General features: G+C 48.9%; 2 protein-coding genes across 4 annotated transcripts in view; one reads left to right on the top strand and one right to left on the bottom strand.

Moving 5' to 3' along the window:
* tpx2 (TPX2 microtubule nucleation factor) overlaps positions 1 to 18,735 on the top strand; it is a 475,192-nt gene extending 456,457 nt beyond the window's left edge. For both annotated transcript variants that reach the window (XM_080468896.1, XM_080468897.1), the window contains 14 exons: positions 2,957 to 3,157; positions 3,236 to 3,356; positions 3,503 to 3,562; positions 4,056 to 4,165; positions 4,653 to 4,801; positions 12,795 to 12,963; positions 13,044 to 13,182; positions 13,588 to 13,807; positions 14,317 to 14,409; positions 14,681 to 14,863; positions 14,935 to 15,081; positions 15,377 to 15,488; positions 15,577 to 15,743; positions 18,090 to 18,735. In XM_080468896.1, coding sequence (XP_080325022.1) covers positions 2,957 to 3,157; positions 3,236 to 3,356; positions 3,503 to 3,562; positions 4,056 to 4,165; positions 4,653 to 4,801; positions 12,795 to 12,963; positions 13,044 to 13,182; positions 13,588 to 13,807; positions 14,317 to 14,409; positions 14,681 to 14,863; positions 14,935 to 15,081; positions 15,377 to 15,488; positions 15,577 to 15,743; positions 18,090 to 18,200 — 1,982 coding nt within the window. In that variant the 3' untranslated portion in view covers positions 18,201 to 18,735. The remainder of the gene's footprint in view (positions 1 to 2,956; positions 3,158 to 3,235; positions 3,357 to 3,502; positions 3,563 to 4,055; positions 4,166 to 4,652; positions 4,802 to 12,794; positions 12,964 to 13,043; positions 13,183 to 13,587; positions 13,808 to 14,316; positions 14,410 to 14,680; positions 14,864 to 14,934; positions 15,082 to 15,376; positions 15,489 to 15,576; positions 15,744 to 18,089) is intronic.
* Positions 18,736 to 21,537: 2,802 nt separating this feature from the next.
* Positions 21,538 to 26,709, bottom strand: part of plod1a (procollagen-lysine, 2-oxoglutarate 5-dioxygenase 1a) — a 32,764-nt gene continuing 27,592 nt past the window's right edge. Inside the window, exons 16-19 of one of the 2 annotated variants that reach the window (XM_080468893.1) lie at positions 26,346 to 26,450; positions 25,746 to 25,892; positions 24,159 to 24,284; positions 21,538 to 21,826 (exon numbers count right to left, since the gene is read on the bottom strand). In XM_080468893.1, coding sequence (XP_080325019.1) covers positions 21,671 to 21,826; positions 24,159 to 24,284; positions 25,746 to 25,892; positions 26,346 to 26,450 — 534 coding nt within the window. In that variant the 3' untranslated portion in view covers positions 21,538 to 21,670. The remainder of the gene's footprint in view (positions 21,827 to 24,158; positions 24,285 to 25,745; positions 25,893 to 26,345; positions 26,451 to 26,709) is intronic. The other variant, XM_080468894.1, reaches the window with a different exon arrangement.

The following is a 26,709-nucleotide window of genomic DNA, read 5'->3' as shown; positions in this document are numbered from 1 at the left end:
CTGTCACACAGATGAAGCCTCCCAAAGTTTGCAAATGAGCCATTAATGTACATATCTTTAAATTCACAGATGCCTAGTCTCTGCCAGTTAGAGAAGGCAGAGTCTGCTGGAGGAAAGACGTGGTTATTACATAAAGGACTTGTATTCAGAAAATGTTTGCTGTAATTGAAACCATATTCTGAGCGAGTTGATGACGACCGGGTTATTTGTTTACTTTGAAATAGTGAGGAGAAGACTGGAAGTGACCAAGGCTTTAGGGGATGTTGAGATACAAGATAAGTTTTCCAGATGGCACCAGTCAGCATCAGGGGTGTAAAGCCAGTACAGAACTTTCTGAACGTTGGCAGCCCAGTAGTAATAGTGAAGTTTTGGCCTCTGAAGAACTTCTAAACGCAATCTCGTGTTCTTACCATCCCATCTCTGCGTCTAATGAAATAACCTCAGGGACCGCACTAGATGCAGGAGAGTAAATTATTTAGGAGTCGTTGAATATTTGTAAATGAGTGTGGTCCTGAAATAGAACCTGTTTGGTCATCAGAGATTCCATCACACCTTGTGGTTTGTAAGCGTAAGGCCAGAGCCTTGGCTGAGAGCTTCACGTCACTGTTCAAAAGAGAGAAGGGGCGATACCAACTGCATTCTGTCAGCTGTGCTGATGCTCCAGAGTTTCAGGCAGTGTCCCACGGGACAGTGAGTCATTGAACATATCAAGTAAAATTGTTGACAATTTGTCAGCAGATTTTTTGAAGACTTCAACTGGGTAGCCGTCGGGGCTAGGACTTTACCATTATCGTGTTTACAATTTCAGTTTGTTGGAATGGGAGCTTGTGGACCCCGTCCAGCTCAGCTGGTAGAGCAGGAGACTCTCGGTCTCAAGGTAGAGGGTTCATGTCCCCCGTCCAGCTCAGCTGGTAGAGCAGGAGACTCTCGGTCTCAAGGTAGAGGGTTCATATCCCACGCCGGGCACCACCTTCCTGTGGGCTCTCCACCTTCCTGTGGGCTCTTCACCTTCCTGTGGGCTCTCCACCTTCCTGTGGGCTCTCCACCTTCCTGTGGGCTCTTCACCTTCCTGTGGGCTCTCCACCTTCCTGTGGGCTCTCCACCTGCAGGAAGGTTCTTAATGGGTCAATGTGATCTGGGTGACGGTGCTCAGACTGACACCACCACCACCCGGGAACGGAGAAGAGGGAGGAGATGAGTGGGTGGGTGGAGTGGGAGCTCATTCCCCATTTTATGTCCCGCATGTATGGAGGGTGCCAATAGACTGCTGAAGTGTATAAATGTGAGTAGTACATGGTGAATGTTTGGCTTATGGTTTGAGGATCAATGGTTAATTTAATCTGGGGAGTTTTAATCTGGGGAGTTTTAATCTGGGGAGTTTTAATCTGGGGAGTTTGAGCGGCGGAGCAGCATTTGATTTGGTGTGTCAGAAAGCATCCAGTTCTCTCGTCATGTTCATAAAAGTAGCCACATGATTTGAGTACAGGTCGCTCTGTCTTTTCAGTTGATAACAAACTGTATTGAGTTTGAAGGTCAATCTTTATTTTATAGAGTTCAGGGGAGGGAGAGATGGAGTACTGAACATCTACTGTGTTGAACTAATTAGCTGATTCTCTTTAAGTTGCAGCATCTTATGAGTGTGCCATTATTTCACCTCGTATTACAGCTTTAAGTGTTTCCCACAGTAGTGAAGGGGAGACATTCTCTTTTTTATTAAATTGTAGAAAGTTGTCAGTTATTTTATTTATCATGTCACAGAAGGTATTATCAGCCAGTAAGGTTTTGTCTAACTTCCATGGGGGTGGTCTAGATTATTAAGAAGAAATACCACCTCTAATAACACCGGCGTGTGATCTGATTCAACTGTAGTGGAGTATTCTGCTTTTGTGACAAGTGGAAGAGGGGCTCTATCAATAAAGTAATCTATTCTACTGTATGAGTGGTGTACTGGTGAAAAGGAAGAGATTGATTCTGTGGAGAGCGAGCGCCATGGATCCACGCTCCCTGTTCCATACATAAAGTCTGACGATGACCTGAACGTTGTTAGATGGGCTTAACGGCTTCTGTACCTTTTAGCCGACAGGGCTCAACCTACCCCTCAAAATACCAGCGCTGCACTGATCATAGTAGTACAGAAGGAAATGATAATTAAAAAAAACTAATCCAAACAGGGACGTGTTACATCTGTACGAGGGGGTGATCTGTTTAAGATATGCATTGGTGAATAATAGAAGTAAGACCAGCATTCGACATCAGCGAGGGTAGGGGGGTAAAAACAACAAACCTCCACAGCTGGGGTCGGTGGAGCCGCTGGCGGAGAGAATCCACATCTAAAGACCAACTCACCGTCCTTGAGTTACGAAGTTTACGGACCTCGCGGTGATCTGTGAAGAGTTTCAGGCAGGAGGATGCAAGTCTTCTAGTCCTCATTGAACCTCTGGTCTTAGACCTTCTGGGCTTCCTCTGGCGAGTCAAAGGGGAGCGTGGAGTCCCTGTCAAAGCTGGGCAGCCGGGCCTGGTGGAGCTGGTGGAAGCGGACGTTCCTCCGGTACAGGGCCTGCTTCACGCCGCTAAAAGCTGCCTGTTTTTCAGCGAGGGCTGCGCTGAGATCCTGGTAGATCCTGATGGCGTTATCCTGGAACTTCAGCTCGCGGTTCTTGGCCCTGTGCAGCGCGGCCTCCTTCTGGTGGAACCTGGAGAAACACACCAGGAAGGTGTGGGGGGACTTCACGGAACATAGTGCTCCATAGTGAAGGGCACTGCGGGTCTCTCGGGTGGAGCGGAGGCTGCTCCATAGTGACGGAATAGCGTAACCCTTTAGTTATTTTGGTTCCATCCACAACTTTTGCAGTGGAAACCCAAAATGTCGTGTTCCACTCCACGGATGTTATCCCTGCAGGAGAGTTGGTTTTCCTCAAGGTCAAAATGTGTAAATCTGTTTCCCTCTCCTGAGCAGAAAACCGCTCTCATCCGGATTTTACGACTCTGAAATCTGAGCCGGTGACCAGTGGCGTCGTGGCGGCTCCCGAGCCGGTGACCAGTGGCGTCGTGGCGGCTCCCGAGCCGGTGACCAGCGGCGTAGTGGCGGCTCCCGAGCCGGTGACCAGCGGCGTCCTGGCGGCTCCCGACCCTCATGTTGAAGTGGCTCAGAACTCTGGTATTGTTTTTTCCCCGCCTCTTGACGTTGCTCTTGATCATGTTCTGAGTTTGTGATCCCGGTGTGACTGTTCACCAGGTCCTGCTGCCTCTGCACCTCCTCCAAACCTGGTGTCCTCCTGGGGAGCGGAGAGTCGGACTGGCACCGGTGCAGTACGAAAGAGGAGTCCCACTAACCCAGACCCTGCGCAGCCACGCAGGTACAGTACACAGACACACACACACACACACACACACTCACTTTGTCAAACTGACAGTGTTAACGGTTGGTGCTGTCATGTTGTATTGTGGGAAACAGAAACATGGGACATGCAGTATAATATAATTTTTTTTCTTTTGAATTCAGGGTTTCTAAACGTCACACGGCTGGCGGCTCCTCTGCACCTCCATCAAAAAAACGCAAAGAGTAAGTGATTGTGTCTCACTAATGTGCTCCGGCTCACTGTAGTGAAATCTGTTCAAGACTGGACTTTTTCAATAGACCCTAGAGCCGGGCCAGTGTCGCATGCAGCTTTCAGCGCCGCTGCAGCGGGTCGGGGCAGCGCCGCTGCAGCGGGTCGGGGCAGCGCCGCTGCAGCGGGTCGGGGCAGCGCCGCTGCAGCGGGGGCTCCCCTCATGCTGACGCAGTAAGTCATGATCACTGGCCCAGCAGGTCTGTGCAGCTCGTTATGCCAACGACCGTGTCAATGTGAGAGAATTAGCTGTATCTGTAGGTTTCAGTGAAGGGAACTTGACCTTTGACCTCCTGCTCAGAGGGAGAGGCACAGCTTGAGGTGTGGCTGTTCACACGGCGTTTGTCTGATGACAGAACGACTTAGTGAGATGTGACCTGAAAGATGTTGTAGCTGTGGAAGTTGCTGGGGTTGATTCAGCTTGTGGTTTGAACTGTTTCTATCCAGGCACAGTACTTCTGAAGAACGGGAGCTGCAGCGCATCAAGAGCCTCCAGAGAAAAGTGGCTCTGCATCGCAAGAAGAACGAGGCCAGCTTCAAGGCAGCGCTGGTTGGCAGTGAGTGAGCTTTAGAACAACCTTGAGACTGTGCGCAGCACTGCTTCCGCTCAAACATCTGCGCAGGCCGGGCTTGTGGAGCCCTGCTGAAAACCTTTCAATAACATCCCGCTTGGTATTTTCTAAATCTTCAATACATCTGTATTGCACTTTAAACTCCTAATTCTCAAAGTGCTGCAACATTAGAGGCTAAAAGCAACAATATAAACCCTGCAAAGCACTAAAAATCAACAAAAACAAAAAATGCTTAAACAGCGATCAAAGCTGATCCCCATTGTGCAGATCCTTTTTAGAAGAACCAACGGTCTGTAGAGCCCTCAGGTGGTCAGGGAGGGAATTTGGGGGGTGTTACCATGGATGTAGGACCGGGGCTGCTTTGGGGAAATTACCTTTGAATACAGTGTTGGTGGGGGGGCATGACACAGATGAGAAATTGTTGAAAAACTGTATAATGTGGGGCCTTTAAGTCTGATGGCTTTTGTTTCAGAACCACCCCCAAAGAAGACGGTCCCGTCCACAACGGTGCCTAAAGACTTCCACTTCAGCACCGACGAGCGTGTGAAGGCGTCTGCTTCCTCCAGCGCCGCTCACACAGAGTTGGACTTCTGCAGGCAGCTGCGGAAACGCTCCTCCCCAGTAAGTACTGCAGCTACCCGTGAAGCTGTTCAGACCCCCAACCTCACATGTACAGATCCACTAGTCAAGACTTGTGGATTATCTCGGCTGGAGACTCGTTCATTCTCACTGCATAGATAATCATTATCTCTCTAACGACTCCAGTTTATGTTGAGGAAACTCCTGAAGCTGTCATACTTTAGAGCAGAGGTCCCCGACCCCGGTCCTCCAGGGTCCCTGTCCTGCAGGTGGAGCTCCTCCAGTAGCAGCACACCTGATTGCAATGAGCGGCTCCTTATTGGGCTTTTTCACAACTTTGGTGATGACATCATCATTAGATTCAGGTATGGTGAAGCAGGGAGGAGCTAAAACATGCAGGACAGGGGTCCTCCAGGACCGGGGTTGGACACCCCTGCTTAGGAAGGACGGCATCATCCCAGCAGTGTGTGTTCAGACTCGACATCTTCCAGAAGCCTTTAAAGCAGAGGTGTCAAACTGAGGTCCTGGAGGGGCAGCCCTGCATGTTTTCCATGTCTCCTCTTTGTTATTGACCAATATAATAAAAATACATGACACATTTACCAGGTTATTAAAAAAAAAAAACATGTATCTGGTTAAAAAGTGACGAAGACAATAAGTTTGGTAGTATGTAGTAGTAGGGTGTGGCAGCTCCAATCTTAATACTATCAAATGTATATTAGAATTCCTTCAGATTGAAGAGTATAAAGAGATACACCTTCCCTGAAAGATTCACTGAGATCTTGATTATTAAAGAAACAAGTGTTTTTATGTAAAGTTTTTGGTCACAGATTTGTGTACTAATTACCTTTAAGAAAATTGCACTAATTAGTAAACTTCTTCAGATATTTCACCACACAAACAGTGAATGATGACCGAAGACCAATATACTCAGAAAGCATGTCTGCAAAGGAGTGGGAAGAAGTATAACTTATTGAATCCCACCCCTTCTCCATAAATACATGGATAAATAACCTTATACTCATTCTGACAATTTACATCAGTGATGCACTGCAGAACCAAATAGTTATCTGTAATTTACCTTAGTACTTGAAATGTTTGTGCAGCAGCCAGTGCGGATCCAAGTTTCATCTCAGTCTATTGTTTGGTTATTCCTGTACAATCATAAACTAAAATCGAGTAAATATGAAATGAATAAATGTAACAAGAAATGGTTTTAGCCTCCAGTCAGCTGAAAATCATGAGAAAATGGACCTTAAATGGTGCATTGTGTACGACTAAATACATTGTGACCAGTAACGCGTTACTCTCATATGACCACTTCACAATTTCCAAACCAGCAATCAAATTAAAGTTACTTCTCCAAGTCGGTGTGTGTTGCTGTTGTCGCGTCCAGCAGGGCGAGTAAAGAGAACTGGCCGCTCCTCCAAACGGACACCTGACCCCCCCCCCCCAAGGCCAACTCACTCCAACAGGTTCAGGTGACACAAAAGAATGGGAACTACCAAACTACCAAACCTTATTGCATCAAGAGAACTGCAGAGATGTTGCTCTATTTTTGTAATTTTCCTGAGTGAAAAGATATATTGGCATGGAAGCCCCGCCCCTTTTTTTTGAATCAGTCAGCCAATGAAGACCTATTTTGTCTCCGGAGGACAATTAAAAGGTTGCTTAGGGAGTTCCGCTTCCGGGTCACCGAGGCGGGTGGTCCTGTCCCTGACCCTGACCCTGAGAGAGAGACTGGAGGACATCAAAGGAGAGATTCCAAAAACCAATTTGAGGTTCTAAAAAAATAAACTAAAAAATTAAGCATGAGGTGTGAAAAGACATGTCAAGCTCAGGGTCCAGGTATGTAGTCAGAAGAAATGAACTAGACGTAGAAAATGCAATCCTAAATGTGGAGGTCAAGACACAAAGTAGGAAAACGAAGAAGAATGCTCTCTAATCCAGACCGGACACAGAGGTCCTCCCTCAGGTCCGGACCAGAAGGTGGGAAGTTTGGAAAGTTGTTAAAATGTTCGATGTTCTTGATGCCCATCTTAAACATGTTCTGGGGTTTTGTTACTTGGTTGATGAGGGACTGCTTACCACTTTTCGAGAGGGAAAGAATGACTTCATTTCTGTTAAAATGTAATGCAAGGAGATCCGGTTAGAATAATTACATTTAATGTGAATGGGGTTTTAAGTCCAATAAAAGGAGCAAGAGTTTGTCAAAGTTGAAAAAAGAGAAAGCACAGGTAGCCTTCCTTCAAGAAACGATACGAGTCAATCCGCATGTGAAATTAAAAAGGATGGGATTTAGGCATGTATTTTTCTCCTCATACAAGTCAGGCCATTTGATATCAAATACAATAAACTATGAGCATATATCAGAAGGTCGGGAAGAGGATGGAAGGTTTGTCATGATAACGGGATTAATAGAGGGAATAAGTAACGTTTGTGAATGTTTACGCCCCACCAGGAAGCGATTGGAAGTTCTACAGAAAACTATTTGATTTGATGGTGAATTCCAGCTCAGTAGGTAGAGCATGAGACTGTCTCAGGGTAGAGGGTTCATGTCCCCCGGCCAGCTCAGTAGGTAGAGCATGAGGGTCTCAGGGTAGAGGGTTCATGTCCCCCGGGCCAGCTCAGTAGGTAGAGCATGAGACTGTCTCAGGGTAGAGGGTTCATGTCCCCCGGCCAGCTCAGTAGGTAGAGCATGGGGGTCTCAGGGTAGAGGGTTCATGTCCCCCGGCCAGCTCAGTAGGTAGAGCATGGGGGTCTCAGGGTAGAGGGTTCATGTCCCCCGGCCAGCTCAGTAGGTAGAGCATGGGGGTCTCAGGGTAGAGGGTTCATGTCCCCCGGCCAGCTCAGTAGGTAGAGCATGGGGGTCTCAGGGTAGAGGGTTCATGTCCCCCGGCCAGCTCAGTAGGTAGAGCATGGGGGTCTCAGGGTAGAGGGTTCATGTCCCCCGGCCAGCTCAGTAGGTAGAGCATGGGGGTCTCAGGGTAGAGGGTTCATGTCCCCCGGCCAGCTCAGTAGGTAGAGCATGGGGGTCTCAGGGTAGAGGGTTCATGTCCCCCGGGCCAGCTCAGTAGGTAGAGCATGGGGGTCTCAGGGTAGAGGGTTCATGTCCCCCGGCCAGCTCAGTAGGTAGAGCATGGGGGTCTCAGGGTAGAGGGTTCATGTCCCACGGCCAGCTCAGTAATGGGAGGGAAAATTCTATCCTTACCCTCATACATGAAGAAAGTGAAGGGACAAAGACTGGCAGACCTGCAGGGGAAAGACGGTAACAAATCAAACCCTGCACTAAAAATAGAAACAAAACAAAGCAGAGTGAAATCAGTGATGCATACTCTAGACACCCAGAGAGAAATCACCTTCCTGTGAGGCAGGAGGCAAATCTGCAAATGTTTTAGCAGACAAGCTACACAAACCATAAGAATCCAAAAACCAATGTTTGGGAAAACAAATTTCAGAGCAAAAGAGCTTTGAAATATTCTACCAGAGTTCTACTCCCAACCTCAAGCCTCTAATGAGAAGCAGATGGTCTTCCTTCTAGTCTCCCTAAACCTGTCTACACTCACAAACCCTTGACTGATACCGGTTTTTGTTTGGTGGAATTGGCTATTTCTAAACTAAAAGCAGGGAAGTACCCGGGTTCCGATGGTTTTACCACCAAGTATTCACCTCTACTGCTCAATACATCCAACTGGATTCTCCAGAAAGGACAAACTCCACCCTCCTGGAGGGAGGCAGTTATTTCAGTCTTCCTTAAAGGGGACATATCCTGCTAAATCCACTTTTTTAGCCCTTAAATGCATGTTGTTGTATATTTAGAGTGTTTAGAAGTACAGAAAAGTTCAAAGTACTCTCTTCAGGTGCTCCGTTGATATCTTTATATTCTGTTTTGGTCATATTTTGCGATCGGTTTCGATTTTTCTATTCTCTATTACGTTTTTTGAACAATGACGTCACAGTATTCTCAGCGGAACTGCCAAATTAGGACATCGACATTTCGAGCAATCCGCCATTTTTGTTTCTCGCTGCGATTTTGTAGTCCAACCGAAGTTACGAGAGGATAAGTGGAAATGTTCGGTTGTTGGATGTAGTAACCCACAAGCTTCGTTACACCGTCTCCCAGCATCAGAACCTTTTCCAAGTGCCTGGTTGAGTTTTATTTTTCACAGAAATGTACCCACATCTGTGGGTAAGGTCATTTTTGTGTGCGCGAATCACTTTAAGGACGACTGCTTCAGCAACCTCCGCCAGTATAAAGAAGGATTTGCCGAAAGACTTGGTCTGATTGAGCGGTCAGTTCCTTCTATCTATGGAGACGACGAACAGAGCACTTCGGTAAGCTGTATATAACGCTAAAAAGTGTGATGATAAGACGTCCCTGTCATTGTTTTGTTAGCATTAGCAGTTGCACCGTCTTCATATGTTAGCGCTGTGTGCTCGTTTTAGATTAGAATGTAACTTCTGTGTTAAATAGTCGTTGTAATACAGGCAGTATTGTAGTAGTGGGCATGGATGGAGAAGTTAGTGTAAATATAGTAACACACCATTGCGTTACATCCATATGAAGACGTTGTTCTGTAGGTGCATCATGGTCATTTTCATCTGGCTCCGCCGGGTCCGACTCTGGCTCCAACATGTATGGCTGGATGGACAAATCTTCCCTTGTTGACATTTTGTAAATAATGTGTGAATATAAAGTTTCTGCGCCGCTAGATAATTGTATCTGTTCTATCAAACTACAAAGATGGCCGAACAGGGTGGAGTTGAACCGAGTGTCACCTCTGCAACCTGGAGAGGAGGCGGGGTATGAAGAGACCGCCCCAAAACCAGTTGCTCTCAGAAGCACATCAGAAAAGGGGTAGAAAAGGGGCCTGTGGAGCTCTAATAATGAGGAATTCAGACCCAAGCATTGCAGTTTCGTGTTGTATAGACCACAACTGTATGATTTATATGTAAAAAGGAAGGATTTAAAAGCATGATATGTCTCCTTTAAGGAAGACAAAGAGGAATGTGGTAACTACCGACCTATCGGTCTTCTTCATTTGGATTCTAAATAGTTTACATCCATCTTAGCTCGTAGACTTGAGAAACTCTTGCCTCAGCTTATTAACTTGGACCAGACAGGATTCATCCAACAAAGAAAAACCTTGGACAACATAAGAAGAGCATTACAGGTATCAGGACAGATGACTGAAGACCAGACTGAATCAATGGTAGATGGACTAGACTCAGAGAAAGCCTTTGACTCGGTTATGTGGTTATTTCTGTATACAGTGTTGGCAGGAACATTTTATTCGAGTAATACAGACCCTTTATGACAAACCTCCAGCCAGAATAAAGATTAATGGGGCTCTGTCTGATTCTTGTGTTGTGGAGAGGGCTGCCCCATTCCCCCCTGCTGTTTGTTTTATTTATCGAGCCCTGGGGCCAATGAATCAGGAGCAATGAGGATATTAAGGGTGTAACGGTGGCAGGGACTGGGCAGAAGGTGGCGGTATTCGTGGATGACGTTTTGATCTTTCTGGGGGAGCCTGAGAAATCGTTTACAGGACTGATGAAGTTACTCGCTTATTCTGGTAAACTATCAGGCTAAAAGCTCAACCCCCCCCAAAACCATACTAGAGGACAAGCTCAAATGGGAAGCCGTGTCACTAAGATACTCAGGAATACAACTGACAAAAGATCTTTCTAAATGAGCAGAAGAACATTATGGACCAATATCTTCAAGAATAAAAGCCGATGTGCACAGGGGGCATCTTATCCCAGACAGTCAAAGTGAATATTCTCCCTTCTATTATACGCTTTCCGGACTCTCCCAATAGAAGTAGGTGACAATCAATTCAGAGATTGGGACAAGTGGATTTTCCCGTTTCATATGGCAGGGAAAGAAAGCAAGAATTGGATTTAACATTTTACAGCTGAAAGGAAAAAGGGGGCATGGCACTCCTCTGCCTCACAGCTTATCCCTTTATGGCACTGCTGTAACAAGGACTATAGCCACGATAGAGGATAGAGTACTAGTGACACAACTGGAAAATCTAAAAAAGCCTGGATTAATCATGTTATAAATATGGCAGAAGGCGGTGAAGAAGAGTAATATCCATAAAATGCTCAAACCTTCCTGACGGTGCGCCCATGACCCAGAATTGCTCCCCAACAGAGGAGATGAGAGATTTGTATCGTGGATAGAGAAAGAACTCCCAACCTACTTCTCCTTTATGAATAAGGCGATCTACAAAGTTTTCAGATCCTGCAGGACATAATTGGCCTTGAGCAGAGATTTTTTCAGATTCCTGATTGAAATGATGACGTAGTTAAACAGTAATCCGATCTACTGCAGACTCTGAATTCCTTCAAATCATCAAATCAGCCTTCAACTAAACTATGAACAAAGCCGCTTCTAAACTGGACAATGCCTTTTTCTATGCAGAAAATGATAACACGCTGTGTATATATAGGAGAAATGAGGCTCTCAGAAGAAACTTGTGGAGACGTCTGTAATCGACCAGCTCCACGTCTGGAGAGAAGACCGCTGGAAGAATGATGGGATTCTTTAAAACGCCAAATCAAGAGAAATATAGGGAAACTAATTCAGTGCAACAGAGGCGAACCACTTCCACACATTCTGGGACGGTTCCAAACTGAATAATTACTGGAGTGGGATTAGGAGAACAATAAATACAGTATTCCAGAGCCAAATACCCCAGAACTTCGAAAAGCAGTACTTGGGCCATCTTCCTTGTGTGAAGCAGAGGAGGGCTCAGCTGCTGCTGGCCCCCGGGCAGCCAGGAGAAAGAGCTGAATCCCAGCCCACCTACACTGGAAGATTGGCATGGAATTATTCTGGAAATATTTAAAATGGAATACTTAACCTATTATATGAGAATTCAAAAAGACACATTTGACCGAATATGGATTAAATACATAACCGCAAGTAACGCAGGCTCTGTATGAGCCCTTCAAAGTTTCATGAAACCATCCTCCGTCTCCTTTTGTCTTTCTGGTCCCTCCTCCCTTCTCTTCGTTTGTGGACCCTTTTCCTCTGAAGAAAATCTTAAAGTGAAATCACCCTTGGTTCAATTGTTCATATTGTTTATGTTTCTGTGCAGTAAAATGTGTGTAGTGGAAGTAGGGAAAATGATTACCTGTAAATATGAGTCGTGACAAATGAATGTCTTTTTCAAACAAATGTATAATAAAATAAATAAAAGGTCACTTAGAGCAGGCAGAGCAATAAATCAAATAATATAATAATAAATAGATAAATAATCCAACTACATTTCCAGGTAAATAAATACCAGTAATAATAATAAAGTTAATAATTAAACTGAGTCATATGAAGGTCGAAGGTTAAATATGAATAAACATGGAGCAGGAGGCAGGAATCAGCAGAGTTTTTATTTTCATTTTGAGACGATGGGGGTAATCAGTAATCTGATTACTTTTTCAGGGCAACTGGCGGTGATGAATTGTAGGACCAGTTGATAGTGAATGAACCAAACACCAAATATGTTATGGAAGAAACGTACTGATTTAAAACCTCATATACACGTGTGTGTATATATGAATGAATGTCCGGCATGTGAGGTTTCTTCTTTTGGATATGCAGAGGCCTTTAGTGCTTCAACGCTGTGGCAGAGAGGTGAAGGCAGCATCAGGTGCAAATGACCCCCCATATATAAAGGAGGGGCCCCTGGACATGCTCAGACTGCCTCCCCCGCAACCTGGAAACGGATAAACCAGAGAAAATGGATGGATGGTTTCCCCTGGACACGAGGAGTGACGGGCTGTGCAGCAGTGCACTGTTTAGTGATTATACTGATGAATCAGGCCATTGGAGGGAAACCAACAAGGAGAAAGACTCAACCAGGGCTGTTGTTCCGAGTCTGATCAGGAGAAGAGGATTCTTCTCAGCGAGCAGCTTTAGGACAGTTATTTAAGGGAAGACATGTTTGACTTGGCTGTCTGATGTTTGCTCTTCTCTGAATAGTTTAGTTTTAGAGAAGCTTCACAAATCTGAACATTGTGTTTGCAGGCGAAGGCCAGGAGAGGCGCCACCGTGCCCAAACCCTTCAAGCTGTCCGGCGCCAAGCAGAAGGTGGAGGAGCCGGCCGCCTTCATGTCCATGGCCCAGCAGATCCAGCAGTACGAGAGGAGGACTCCTCCTCGCTACCACCTGCCCAGTCGCCACGCTCAGGAGAGAGGTGGGCAGCTCCGGCCTTCGGCTCGTCTGCACCGCTCCCACTCGGTGAATTAACCAGACGTTTCTATCTGGCTTATTCAGGCCCCTCCCCAGAGAGAGGAGAGCACCTGACGCTCACCCAGCCTCAGTCTCCACACCTGATGACCCTCCAGAGGAGCCGCCATCCTGTAGTGAAGAGCAGCGCCGAACAGGAGGCCGAGGAGGTGGAGAAACTGCGGAAGTGAGTCCCTCACACTCAATACTCACGTTTCGTACCTACCATCAATGATGTTTATTCACCCTCAGAGTGGATCTGAGCTCCAAACCACTGCACGGTCAAGGAACACAGATTTCCTTGGTCCACTTTAATCCCCACTGAAGCTTTGACTTCTCCCACTCCTTATTGTAGTTCCTTTGAGCAATGCCCTTCTTCAGATCGGGTCAGATCAAGCACAACAGATTGATTGTGAGCAAAGATAAATATTTCTGCTGAGTAGCAGGATTCATCCTTCATGTCCAGAACCAGAAACTGGACTCAGGTTTAACAGATTCAGGCTGTCGGTGTGTGTGAAGGTGCAGCGCCACTTTCAACAAACCACTGATATTCAATTGGAAGTGATCAGCAGCCCTGTTGTATTGATCACAGGTTTAAATTCAAGGCTGTGGAGCTCAACAGGAAGATCCTGGAGGGGGTGGAGCCCCTGAAGAAACCGGCGGTGAAGGAGCCCACCGTGCCGGAGAGCTTCGAGCTGGAGATTGAACGAAGGCTGCAGGAGAGGCAGAGCACCAAGAAACCCCTCCAAGGACAGGGAGCCTACAACTTCAGAGCCAGACCACTGCCGAAGGTGGTCCTGGAGGCAGTCCAGGTGAGATTGTGTGGTCCTGGAGGAGGGAGGCCAGGAAGACGACCAGGGGCCTCGTCTATAAATGTTTGCGTACAAAACCTTTTCTGACAGATTTTCGTCACTTCTCATGGAAACATTCATAGAAATAAACTTGGTGGAGGACGTGGCATTTAGTGTGAGCTGAGGACTGCTGAGCTATCGCTATCGCTATCGCTATGGTCATGATTGACAGTTCCTACGTCCAGTCAACGCGCTCCGAACATCCGCCAGTCAGAATCTCTGTACTCTGGCCAGAGGAAGCTGCAGTGCGACAGGGGGTCAGAACCAGCGCCATGGTTTGCTTGCGAATAGATGAAGAATGCAGCTTGGCTGTATTGATTATGTGGATCAATGAGTCCACAATGTTCCTGCTCCATTACAGCAGTGCCACGTTCTAATAAGTTTACTTCTATGAATCAAATGTTAGTGTGAGCAGTCCAGTGGTGGACTTGAGGGTGGGGTACAGGGAGTAAAGCCTGGTTCCTCCTCAGGGCGTTCCAGAGAAGAAGACTCTTCCTCCCACTGTACCAGAGTCTCCAGCTTTCGCCCTGAAGAAGAGGGTTCGATTGGAGCGCACCGTGGAGGTAAGACTCTCCTGCTGCTTCATTCAACACAGTTCAGCTCATGCAGAGCCGCTGCAGGGCAGCATAGGGCGGCTGCCTTCAGCCGCGTGGCGCCGTAGGGCGGCCTTCAGCCACGTGGCGGCGTAGGGCGGCCTTCAGCCGCGTGGCGCCGTAGGGCGGCCTTCAGCCGTAGGGCGGCCTTCAGCCGTAGGGCGGCGTTCCGGAGTGCTCGTCACTGTGACATCTGAAAGCTGTGCTGTGATGAGGAGCTAAGGGACAGGAAACTTTCCAGGTGAAGCAGCCCTCTCCCGTGAAGACACGGCCACTAGCGCACGGCGGCGTGCCCTTCCAGCCCCGCCTCCCGGAGAATGTCCCGGTCCAGGTCTGTCCCTTCTCCTTCGAGCAGAGGGAGCGGGAGCGCCTGGCGCTGAAGGAGCAGCGGCAGAAGGAGCAGCAGCAGCAGCAGGAGGAGGAGGTGGGCTCTGTTTGTTGATGGTCTGCTGGTTGATGTGAGGAGGCGGGGCTAACCTCCCTGTTCTGGTCCAGGTGGTCCAGTTCAAGGCTCAGCCGCTGCCGGACTTCGACACCGTGCAGCTTCCTGAGAAGAGGAGGGTGGAGCCTACCAGACCAGAGCCCTTCAGACTGCTGCTGGACCACCGCGGTGCCGTGAAGACCAGCCGCTGGGAGCACATGGTACCGACCGTGGCTCACACACTCTAAAGCAGGGGTTTCAAGCTCCGGTCCTGGAGGACCCCTGTCCTGCACGTTAGTGCTCTCTCCCTGCTTCAGCATACCTGGATCTAATGATGTCATCACCAAGGTTGTGAAAAAGCCCAATAAGGAGCCCCTCATTGGAATCAGGTGCGCTGGAACTGGGAGAGAGCTAAACCTGCAGGACAGGGACCCTGGAGGAACAGGGTTGGACACTCCTGCTTTACAACCTCTGGGAGGTTCAGAACCGTGGTGAAGCGGACTTCCTATGTTTCAGGTGAAAGAAGAGCAGAAGCTTCAGCAGGAAGCCGCCATCTTCAAAGCCAGACCCAACACGGTGGTTCACAAGGAACCGTTCAGACCCAGGAAGGAGGAGCGACGTGCACTAGGTGAGACACACAGCACTGCAGTGTAAACCAACCGGGGGTCTACTGACACCGGTCCTGGTCCCAGATAAACCCGTCTCTCCCCTCACAGAGGTCCAGAGCTTCCAGCTGGCCACCGAGCAGCGGGCCAGGGACTGGGAGGAGCTGGACCAGCTGGCCAGTGCGCGGGAGGCCCAGAAGGCCCGTGGTGAGGCGGCTTGGAGGCAGCGGCAGGAGCAGAGGGAGCAGGAGGAGGTCTGCAGGCTGCGGCAGGAACAGGTCAGGTCCCAGGATTGCTTGTCAGGGTTCATCGGGGGGTCTTGGTTCTGAACAAGATGGAATATAAAAAATCTGCATTTAATACCTGGAAAAGGTATTTAAGTAGCCTCGCTACGGTGTGAGCCATGAAACTCCTTAGCATGTAGCATGTAGCCTCGCTACGGTGTGAGCCATGAAACTCCTTAGCATGTAGCATGTAGCCTCGCTACGGTGTGAGCCATGAAACTCCTTAGCATGTAGCCTCGCTACGGTGTGAGCCATGAAACTCCTTAGCATGTAGCCTCGCTACGGTGTGAGCCATGAAACTCCTTAGCATGTAGCCTCGCTACGGTGTGAGCCATGAAACTCCTTAGCATGTAGCATGTAGCCTCACTACGGTGTGAGCCATGAAACTCCTTAGCATGTAGCATGTAGCCTCACTACGGTGTGAGCCATGAAACTCCTTAGCATGTAGCATGTAGCCTCACTACGGTGTGAGCCATGAAACTCCTTAGCATGTAGCATGTAGCCTCACTACGGTGTGAGCCATGAAACTCCTTAGCATGTAGCATGTAGCCTCACTACGGTGTGAGCCATGAAACTCCTTAGCATGTAGCGGTAACTGCTGCTCCTGATTGGACAAGCTTCTCAGGGACCCGCTCTAATCGCCTCTGACTGGCTAGTACTGGCAGCCTCCTCTAATCTGATTAGTTAATGTCTGTTTACCTGCAGCATGACGGCTGATGAGCCAATCAGAGGAAGAGGACGGGTTTTGCCGACCTCTAAAGTAGGGCTGGGCGATATGCCTCAAATCAATATGAGGATATATTGAGCAGTTCACCTCTATAACCATAATAACTCCTCCACTGCCCACCAAATGTTTGACCACTACACGTGGCAGTTATATGATAGTATGACTCCCCTGGACCTATTTACTGCCACTTTAAAGGACTGTAAAACTACACTGTCTGAAAATAAAATACTAATGAAGTACTTTTAGTTGTTAAGATTTATTATAGAGCCGATAAGCACAAATTACTTTAAATGAGAACGACTGAATACATTTAAAATTATAGAATAACTTGCATTTCCTGCAAACACAAAGTATTAAAAATACAATCTCTTATGGACAAATTCTAAATATAGATATTACACAGCGCTTAGTGGACAATGATCACAGTCAAGTTGTGAAGTAATCCGGTTCTCTAGAACGAGAGAAACAAGTTGCATCTCTTGTAAACTTCAGGGCATGTAGTACACATGTCAGGCCTTTAGGGGCGCTGTGACGCCAAGCATACCAAAAACGCAGAAGAAGACTACATAGAGATTTAGTAGTAGACTCCTGCTCATAAACCACCTTATAACTCTGGTTCTATAGATGTATGGCGCCGCTCCGACCGCAGTGGGGGGAGAGGGGGGCCATTACTTCATCTTCTTTACCGTCCACACCCTGGGGGGGTGCACAGCACGAATCGGGGCTTTAGAATTTCCCCACTCTGGGACCTGTCTTCACGCTCATTTTGCCCATTTCAGTATATTTGGTATTATATATAAATATATATGTTGAGTTTATCGACCAGGCCTACTCTAACTTATACTGAGATTATCTGACAATGTTACGGATGGATTTTCACTAGTGGGTTGGTGAAAACGGGCTTTTGTGGGCTGATTTTAAAGACTTTCTCCAGGAGCAATACTCCACTGAACATAAGTATATGATTAGTAATGAAAGTGAGGTAATCTGTACTTTTTATTTAGTCATGACTGTCCAGTAGTAATGTTTTATTGTGTTGAACATGAATCAAACCCTGAGTTTGTTTTGCTCCTTGATCAATAGAATCAGTCAAAAGATGAATCGTTCTAAAATCAGCCCCGTTTCCACAGTGGGGGTGGGGTGGGGTGGGGTCGGCTATCAGTAACCAGACCCATATCAGTGCCGCCTTTCCATTACACGGGGAACGGTTTGAAATGTAGGCGGGGTTATGAACGGTTGTTTAATCACGCAGGATGTGACGCCATTATACGTGGACATGGTGACATGGCTGCCTGCTGGGAGAACAGCCATCGTCACGCACCAATGAGCAGACGGCAGTGTTGAAGCTCCTCCCCCTCATATCCGGCACGTCGCGCCTGGTACCCCAAGTGGAGGGGTAGCGAGAAATGGTTACCAATGGTACTGGTTAACGGTTCTGAGTCAGTGGAAACGCACAACAACCAGTTCCCACCCGACCGGCACCGGCACCAAGAGGCACTGTGGAAACGGGGCTAATGGAACATTAGTGGACCCGGTCCAGTTAGGAACCCCTTTACACCCATGTGGTCTGGTCTATGTTGTCTGATGTGGTCTATCTGGTCTTCGGTCTGCAGGTCCACAAGGCCCAGCCGGTGCGACACTACAAGCCGGTTTCGGTGAAGAAGAGTGAAGTTCCTCTCACCGTCCCCGAGTCCCCGAACTTCTCCGACCGCTTCCGCTTGTGAAGCTGCTCCTGGTCCTCCCTGCTCCTGGTCCTCCCTGCTCCTGGTCCTCCCTGCTCCTGGTCCTCCCTGCTCCTGGTCCTCCCTGCTCCTCGTCCTCCCTGCTCTTCGTCCTCCCTGTAAATACTCATCAGTTTTAGACGTTTTTTGATTTTCCATTGTTTTAACTCCTGACTATCTTTGAGTTTTGAATAAAGTCCCAGGCTCTGAAGACTCTGTTCTGGTTCTGGTTCTGCAGGTCCTCTACTCAAGTAGAGTTGGTGGTTTTTAGGCAGCCAGCTGTCATTTGGACGGTCAATTTTTAGTTTTACAGCCAGTAAGGAGCAACATGAGTGGTCAGGTGATACCATGTTGATTATTCCTTATGAAAGGTGGCCTCTGATTGGTTCATAATGCTGAAGGAGGAATGTTCTGATGAATCCACAGGTGGTTTTAACTCTATGGACCTATGAGCTCACTTTTCATTTCCAAAATGTCAACACACCTTTGAATAACTAAATATCCATGTTTTCATTGAAGAATAAAATATCTTACTGTGAAAATGTTTATTTTATAAGTATTGACCATCACCCCGTGACTGACTGAGCTGTAGGAGTCCTGCAGAGAACCAATAACTGTTCTATTAAAAACAAGAGCTAATAGTTCAGTCTACAGCGGCTCAGTTTAGGGTGGAGATGGGAGCAATGTGAAACTACCTCAGTTTAGGGTGGAGATGGGAGCAATGTGAAACTACCTCAGTTTAGGGTGGAGATGGGAGCAATGTGAAACTACAGGGGGTATAAACAAGTCCATGTAGTGAGGTGAGTCCGATCCAGGTACAGGTGGAAACCAATGAAAAGCTATTACCTTAGAAGAAAAAATATAACTAACAAAGGATATAGGACGTATTGGCACAAATGTCAGAGAAAAGGAAATCTATTACTGTTAAACTCTACTTGTCACAACGTAGTATTTAGTAGACGCTTTACAACCACTTATGGTCTGATGGACACCCAAAACAGAGTTCTGCCTAAAACAAGAGTCAGACTGACGTCAGTTCTTCCTGCAACACACACACACACACACAGAGAAAATCCACAGTTTATTTCCATCATGTTCAGCTCAACACAAAGAAACTTGGTGAGTTTGGTACAAAACGATCTGATTCCAATATGAAATCTTCCAAATGAAACAAGTCGAAGCTTCATAATCAAATAATCCAGAATAAATAAATAATGTTGGGAAAAGTCAGTGGAGCAACTGGTTGTGGTTATCTGGGTGGAGATTATAATGAAAATAAAGCAGGCAGTGGAGGGGGAGGAGTCTGGTCTGCTGGAGGGGGAGGAGTCTGGTCTGCTGGAGGAGGAGGAGTCTGGTCTGCTGGAGGGGGAGGAGTCTGGTCTGCTGGAGGAGGAGGAGTCTGGTCTGCTGGAGGAGGAGGAGTCTGGTCTGCTGGAGGGGGAGGAGTCTGGTCTGCTAGAGGAGGAGGAGGAGTCTGGTCTGCTAGAGGAGGAGGAGCCTGGTCTGCTGGAGGGGGAGGAGTCTGGTCTGCTGGAGGAGGAGGAGTCTGGTCTGCTGGAGGGGGAGGAGTCTGGTCTGCTGGAGGAGGAGGAGTCTGGTCTGCTGGAGGAGGAGGCGTCTGGTCTGCTGGAGGGGGAGGAGTCTGGTCTGCTAGAGGAGGAGGAGTCTGGTCTCCTGGAGGGGGAGGAGTCTGGTCTCCTGGAGGGGGAGGGGTCTGGTCTGCTGGAGGAGGAGGAGGAGTCTGGTCTCCTGGAGGAGGAGGAGTCTGGTCTGCTGGAGGGAGAGTCTGGTCTGCTGGAGGAGGAGGAGTCTGGTCTGCTGGAGGGGGAGGAGTCTGGTCTGCTAGAGGAGGAGGAGGAGTCTGGTCTGCTAGAGGAGGAGGAGGAGGAGAAGTCTGGTCTCCTGGAGGAGGAGGAGGAGTCTGGTCTGCTAGAGGAGGAGGAGGAGTCTGGTCTGCTGGAGGAGGAGGAGTCTGGTCTGCTGGAGGGGGAGGAGTCTGGTCTCCTGGAGGGGGAGGAGGAGTCTGGTCTGCTAGAGGAGGAGGAGGAGTCTGGTCTGCTAGAGGAGGAGGAGTCTGGTCTCCTGGAGGGGGAGGAGTCTGGTCTGCTGGAGGGGGAGGAGTCTGGTCTGCTGGAGGAGGAGGAGTCTGGTCTCCTGGAGGGGGAGGAGTCTGGTCTGCTAGAGGAGGAGGAGGAGTCTGGTCTCCTGGAGGAGGAGGAGTCTGGTCTTCTGGAGGAGGAGTCTGGTCTGCTGGAGGAGGAGGAGTCTGGTCTGCTGGAGGAGGAGTCTGGTCTGCTGGAGGGGGAGGAGTCTGGTCTCCTGGAGGGGGAGGAGTCTGGTCTGCTAGAGGAGGAGGAGGAGTCTGGTCTCCTGGAGGAGGAGGAGTCTGGTCTGCTAGAGGAGGAGGAGTCTGGTCTCCTGGAGGGGGAGGAGTCTGGTCTCCTGGAGGAGGAGGAGGAGGAGGAGGAGTCTGGTCTGCTAGAGGAGGAGGAGGAGGAGAAGTCTGGTCTCCTGGAGGAGGAGTCTGGTCTGCTGGAGGAGGAGGAGGAGTCTTGTCTGCTAGAGGAGGAGGAGGAGTCTGGTCTGCTAGAGGAGGAGGAGGAGTCTGGTCTCCTGGAGGAGGAGGAGTCTGGTCTGCTGGAGGAGGAGGAGTCTGGTCTGCTGGAGGAGGAGTCTGGTCTCCTGGAGGGGGAGGAGTCTGGTCTGCTAGAGGAGGAGGAGGAGTCTGGTCTCCTGGAGGAGGAGGAGTCTGGTCTCCTGGAGGGGGAGGAGTCTGGTCTGCTAGAGGAGGAGGAGGAGTCTGGTCTGCCAGAGGAGGAGGAGGAGGAGTCTGGTCTGCTAGAGGAGGAGGAGGAGGAGTCTGGTCTTCTGGAGGAGGAGTCTGGTCTGCTGGAGGAGGAGGAGTCTGGTCTGCTGGAGGGGGAGGAGTCTGGTCTCCTGGAGGGGGAGGAGTCTGGTCTGCTAGAGGAGGAGGAGGAGTCTGGTCTCCTGGAGGAGGAGGAGTCTGGTCTGCTAGAGGAGGAGGAGTCTGGTCTCCTGGAGGGGGAGGAGTCTGGTCTCCTGGAGGAGGAGGAGGAGGAGGAGGAGAAGTCTGGTCTCCTGGAGGAGGAGTCTGGTCTGCTGGAGGAGGAGGAGGAGTCTGGTCTGCTAGAGGAGGAGGAGGAGTCTGGTCTGCTGGAGGAGGAGGAGTCTGGTCTGCTGGAGGAGGAGTCTGGTCTCCTGGAGGGGGAGGAGGAGTCTGGTCTCCTGGAGGAGGAGGAGTCTGGTCTTCTGGAGGAGGAGTCTGGTCTCCTGGAGGGGGAGGAGTCTGGTCTGCTAGAGGAGGAGGAGGAGTCTGGTCTGCCAGAGGAGGAGGAGGAGGAGTCTGGTCTGCTAGAGGAGGAGGAGGAGGAGTCTGGTCTGCTGGAGGAGGACGAGGAAGAGTCTGGTCTTCTGGAGGATGAGGAGGGTGGAGGAGGTGGAGTCTCGTCCACTCAGGGATCCACGAAGGACACGGCGATGTAGCGGACCCCCGCGGTGGTGGGCAGGCCCTCGTGGTAGTGGGTGAGGCGGCCCGGGTGCATGAGTGCCCAGCCTTTACGAGGAGCCCTGATGGAGCAGTTGTAGCGGAGGAAACTGCAGCCCCCCCCCTGGAAAGAAGACATTTCACACGTTACACCTCCAGTTGTAGCGGTTGTGCAGGAGCATCTGTGAAACACTGACGTCTAGTGGTCACATCTGGTATGTCACTGCAAGGCAAGGCAAGGCAAATGTATTGATAGAGCAGCATTCAACACAAGGCAATTCACAGAGAAATGAAGGAAATACAGAATAAAGAAATTCATTGAAGCTTTAGAAGAAATGAAAAAATACATTAAACAAATAATGAAGAAAAGTATAATAAAAGGATAAGAGATTTATTAAGATTAGTTTAATAAGTAGAGTCTATTGTTTATTCTACATCCTGTGTATCCAGGAATGTTTTAAGTCCTGATTTAAAAGAAGTGAGTGTGTCAGCAGTCTTCAGGTGTTCAGGTAATTTGTTCCACAGGTGAGGAGGTAGGAACTAAAAGCTGCTTCACCTTGTTTCTTCTGACTGTAGGAACAGTGAGTCAACCTCTTCCTGATGACCTCAGAGGTCTGGAGCTTTGATCTTCTACAAGTCAATCTGAGATGATTTAGGCCGAGACCCTTCAAAGCTTTCTAGAGCAGAAGGACCATTCTGAAGTCCTTTGATACACAGGCAGCCAGTGGAGAGGGTGGAGCAGGGGGGAGGAGCTCCACCCTCTGTGTGGTGGTGTAATGAGCTCCACCCTCAGTGTGGTGGTGTAATGAGCTCCACCCTCAGTGTGGTGGTGTAATGTGCTCCTCCCTCAGTGTAATGTGCTCCACCCTCAGTGTGGTGGTGTAATGTGCTCCACCCTCAGTGTGATGGTGTAATGTGCTCCACCCTCAGTGTGATGGTGTAATGTGTAAACACTCCGTTCCAGTGAAGATGAAAGCAGAAGAAGTTTCTCAGAAATCCTTTGATTCTTCAACATTGTTCAGACGGTAGGAAGCTCATGTGGTTCTTGTCTTAATGTATTCAGGGTGGAGTCCAGAACTCCACCCAGATTTTTGTCTGATCTGATGTCCTGAGTGACCTGGAGTCAAGATGAGCACTGACCTTTAACCTTTCTTCTTTGGGGACAAAAACAATGAGCTGAGTTTTCTCTGGGTTGAGTTGTAAAACGTGCTGACTCATCACTCCTTCATTTCCTCCGCCGGTATCAGGGGGCGTGGTCATTCACTGACTCTGAGATATAGAGCTGAGTGTGGTCTGGTCATTCTGAGAAGAGATGTTGTAATGTTCCATGATCTGAGCCAGTGGGAGCTGGAGATGTTCACTAAAGGGCCCCAGGATGGAGCCCTGAGGAACCCCACAAGTGATTTGCTCACGTTCACAATCAGCTGCTGACACAGAATGGCGGCCATCTTGCCAGGAGGATTTAAAGCCACTGAGTGCAGAGCCAGAAGGTCCAACCATTGTTCCAGTGGGTCCAGCAGGACGTTGTGTCCAACTGTGTCCAAAGCAGCACTAAGATCCAGTCAGAGTCAAAGTGAGACAGAGGACGTGTCCCTGCTCATGGAGACGTCCTCCAGCACTTTAATCCCAGTGTCTCAGTGCTCTGACCCCAATCCAGACTGGAAAACATTCAGCTCCTTGTTTTGAGCCAGAAAAGCAGGAAGTTGTGTAAAAAGCTCCTTTTCAATAATCTGACTTCAGAAAGCTTTGATCTGGGCCTGGAGTTACTGATTCCTCAAGTATCCAGATTACTCTTTTTTAAAAGAGCTTTCAGAAGAGTTTTAGGAAAAACAGCGTCTGAAGAGAGCTGTGTACTCTGTGTACTCTGTGTAGTACCTCTGGAGCTGGACAGTGTAAAACATGTAAAGACTTTGTGTGCAGAGGGTGGAGAGGGTGGAGAGGGTGGAGGCTGCATGTTGTGGGTCTGAGCTGGAGAACAATGTGGGTTAGTGCTGCTCAGTCTAACAGGAGAACATCTGCCAGATTAGACAGAACAGCTTTGGGTGGAGGCTCAGGGGTTCCAGTCGGAATGCCTGAGCTCCACCCACTGACTCAGTCTGATCGGGCTCATTTGATGGTGCAATAGGAGGGACATCATTCCAAAATGCATCTGAGAAGAGTTCAGGAGGTCCTGATGGCGAGGGACTGTCTGTCTCAGTCTGTCCACCACACTAAACAAAGTACCAGCATTAGTTCTGTGTTTACTGATGATGTACCTATAGTACCTTTCATTGATCTTCTTCCTAAAACAACATGAAATGATAAACATAAAAAACCCTCAAATAATCACGTCGTCTCTCCTCCGTCTTTAATCATCTTTGTTTTGGAGTTAGTTTGTGCCTCTGAAGTTGAACCACTGCTTTTGAAGGCCCCCTCCCCCCCAGGCCTGGTAGTCCAGCCCCCCTCCTGACTCTCACCTGGTAGTCCAGGCCCAACTGGTTGAGGGCGATGTTGATGGTGAAGGTGGAGGCGTCGTGATGCGGCCGCAGTGACGGCTGCTCGTCGGGTTTATAACGAACCACGAAGGCCAGCTCGAACTGAGCCTGAAGACACAGAGTCATCAGACCACAACAGACCCCAGAACCATGACCCCTAACCCCAGAACCCAGAGAAGACCTCCTGCAGACTGCAGTCCTCAGTGTCTGGGTCTGAAGTGTCTCTGTATGGCCCTGCTGCTGCTTCAATCTGTGACCACTTCCTGTTTGCAGTCCCACTTCCTGTTTGCAGTCCCACTTCCTGTATTGTTCAGAATTTTAAGGTTTGTTCAGGTTGGACCCTGATCTCCATCCTCCTGACATCACTTCCTGATCTCCATCCTCCTGACATCACTTCCTGATCTCCATCCTCCTGACATCACTTCCTGATCTCCATCCTCCTGACATCACTTCCTGATCCCTCCTGACATCACTTCCTGATCTCCATCCTCATGACATCACTTCCTGATCTCCATCCTCCTGACATCACTTCCTGATCTCATCCTCATGACATCACTTCCTGATCCCTCCTGACATCACTTCCTGATCTCCATCCTCATGACATCACTTCCTGATCCCTCCTGACATCACTTCCTGATCTCATCCTCATGACATCACTTCCTGATCCCTCCTGACATCACTTCCTGATCTCCATCCTCATGACATCACTTCCTGATCTCATCCTCATGACATCACATCCCGATCCCTCATGACATCACTTCCTGATCTCCATCCTCATGACATCACATCCCGATCCCTCATGACATCACTTCCTGCAGCCAGTTTACAGGCACAGAGAGAAAATGCAAACCTCCCTACAGTGTGTGAATGAGTAATTGAAAGAGTGAGTGAAAAAGTGAGTGAAGGACTGAGTGACAGAGAGAGTGAGTGAAGGAGAGAGTGAAGGAGTGAGCGAAGGAGAGAGATAATAGAGTTTGTGAACACTGATCAGCCAGAACATTAAGACCAGCGACTGGTAGTGACTCTGATTATCAGTTGGAGGTTGAAGGTCAGAGCCAGGGCCGATCAGAGGTCCAACAAAGTACAGGTCCTGACCTTGTGACCTTGTGACCCTGCAACGTGTGTGTGCGTGTGTGTGCGTGTGCGTGCGTGCGTGTGTGTGTGTCTTTTGACATGACTCGACGTTGTGACTTGGTGACGTTGTGACCTGGTGACTTGGTGACGTTGTGACTTGGTGACGTTGTGACCTGGTGACTTGGTGACGTTGTGACCTGGTGACGTTGTGACTTGGTGACGTTGCGACCTTGTGACTTGGTGACGTTGTGACGTTGTGACCTGGTGACCTGGTGACTTGGTGACGTTGTGACCTGGTGACGTTGTGACCTGGTGACTTGGTGACCTGGTGACTTGGTGACCTGGTGACGTTGTGACTTGGTGACCTGGTGACTTGGTGACGTTGTGACCTGCAGCTTTTAATGTTTTGGCTGGTCGGTGTGGAGTTTGCAGGTACGCAGTCCAAAGACCACCGCAGACGGAGGTCAGAGGTCAGAAAGGGTGGAGCGGGCTCACCTGGGTATAGTAACCTGGGTACATCTTCTCTGTGATGGGGGCGATGTACTCCATCAACAACTTCTGCCATTCCTTCTCAAAACTGATCTGATTCATGTGGATGTCGATGGTTGGGACGTTTTCATAGCCGCCCTGGATCCTGGTGTCCTGCAACCAAGAGGAGAAACTCCACCTCAGCTCGAGTCAGAAGGAGACATGGGGGAGGACATGGAGGAGACATGGAGAACACATGGAGGAGATATGGAGGAGACATGGAGGACACATGCAGAACACATGGAGGAGACATGGTGGAGAAAGGGAGGAGACATGGAGGACATGGAGGAGACATGGGGAAGGACATGAAAGGAGACAGGGAGAAGACATGGAGGACACAGGGAGGACACATGGATGAGACATGGAGAAGACAACATGCCGACCATCCACACACACACACACACACACACACACACACACACACACACACACACACACACACACACACACACACACACACACACACACACACACACACACACACACACACACACACACACACACACACACACACACACACACACACACACACACACACACACACACACACACCATGAAGCACTTTACCCTATTGGCTCCTCCTGACCACTCCCCATGATGCTCCATTTCCTCCACCAGGTGGTCACAGGCCAGGTCGGAGAACAGAGGGAACCAGTAAACATCTGGACAGGGCTGCAGAAAACAGCCAGAAACACCCAGTGACTCTACAACTCTTACTCATCTGAAGTCTGGTGAGGAACTCTCAAGTCACATGTCTGACTGTAGTCCTACTGTAGTTCTACTGTAGTGTCCAATGTAGTCCTACTGTACTTCTACTGTAGTGTCCAATGTAGTCCTACTGTAGTGTCCAATGTAGTCCTATTGTAGTCCGGCTGTACTTCTACTGTAGTCCCACTGTAGTCCATCTGTAGTTATACTGTAGTCGTACTGT

Source organism: Lipophrys pholis (assembly GCF_963383615.2).
Source record: "Lipophrys pholis genome assembly, chromosome: 8".
In the NCBI taxonomy this organism is placed as follows: Eukaryota; Metazoa; Chordata; class Actinopteri; order Blenniiformes; family Blenniidae; genus Lipophrys; species Lipophrys pholis.
Note: the sequence above shows the minus strand (reverse complement) of the source record. Positions and strands in the feature narration are given on the sequence as shown.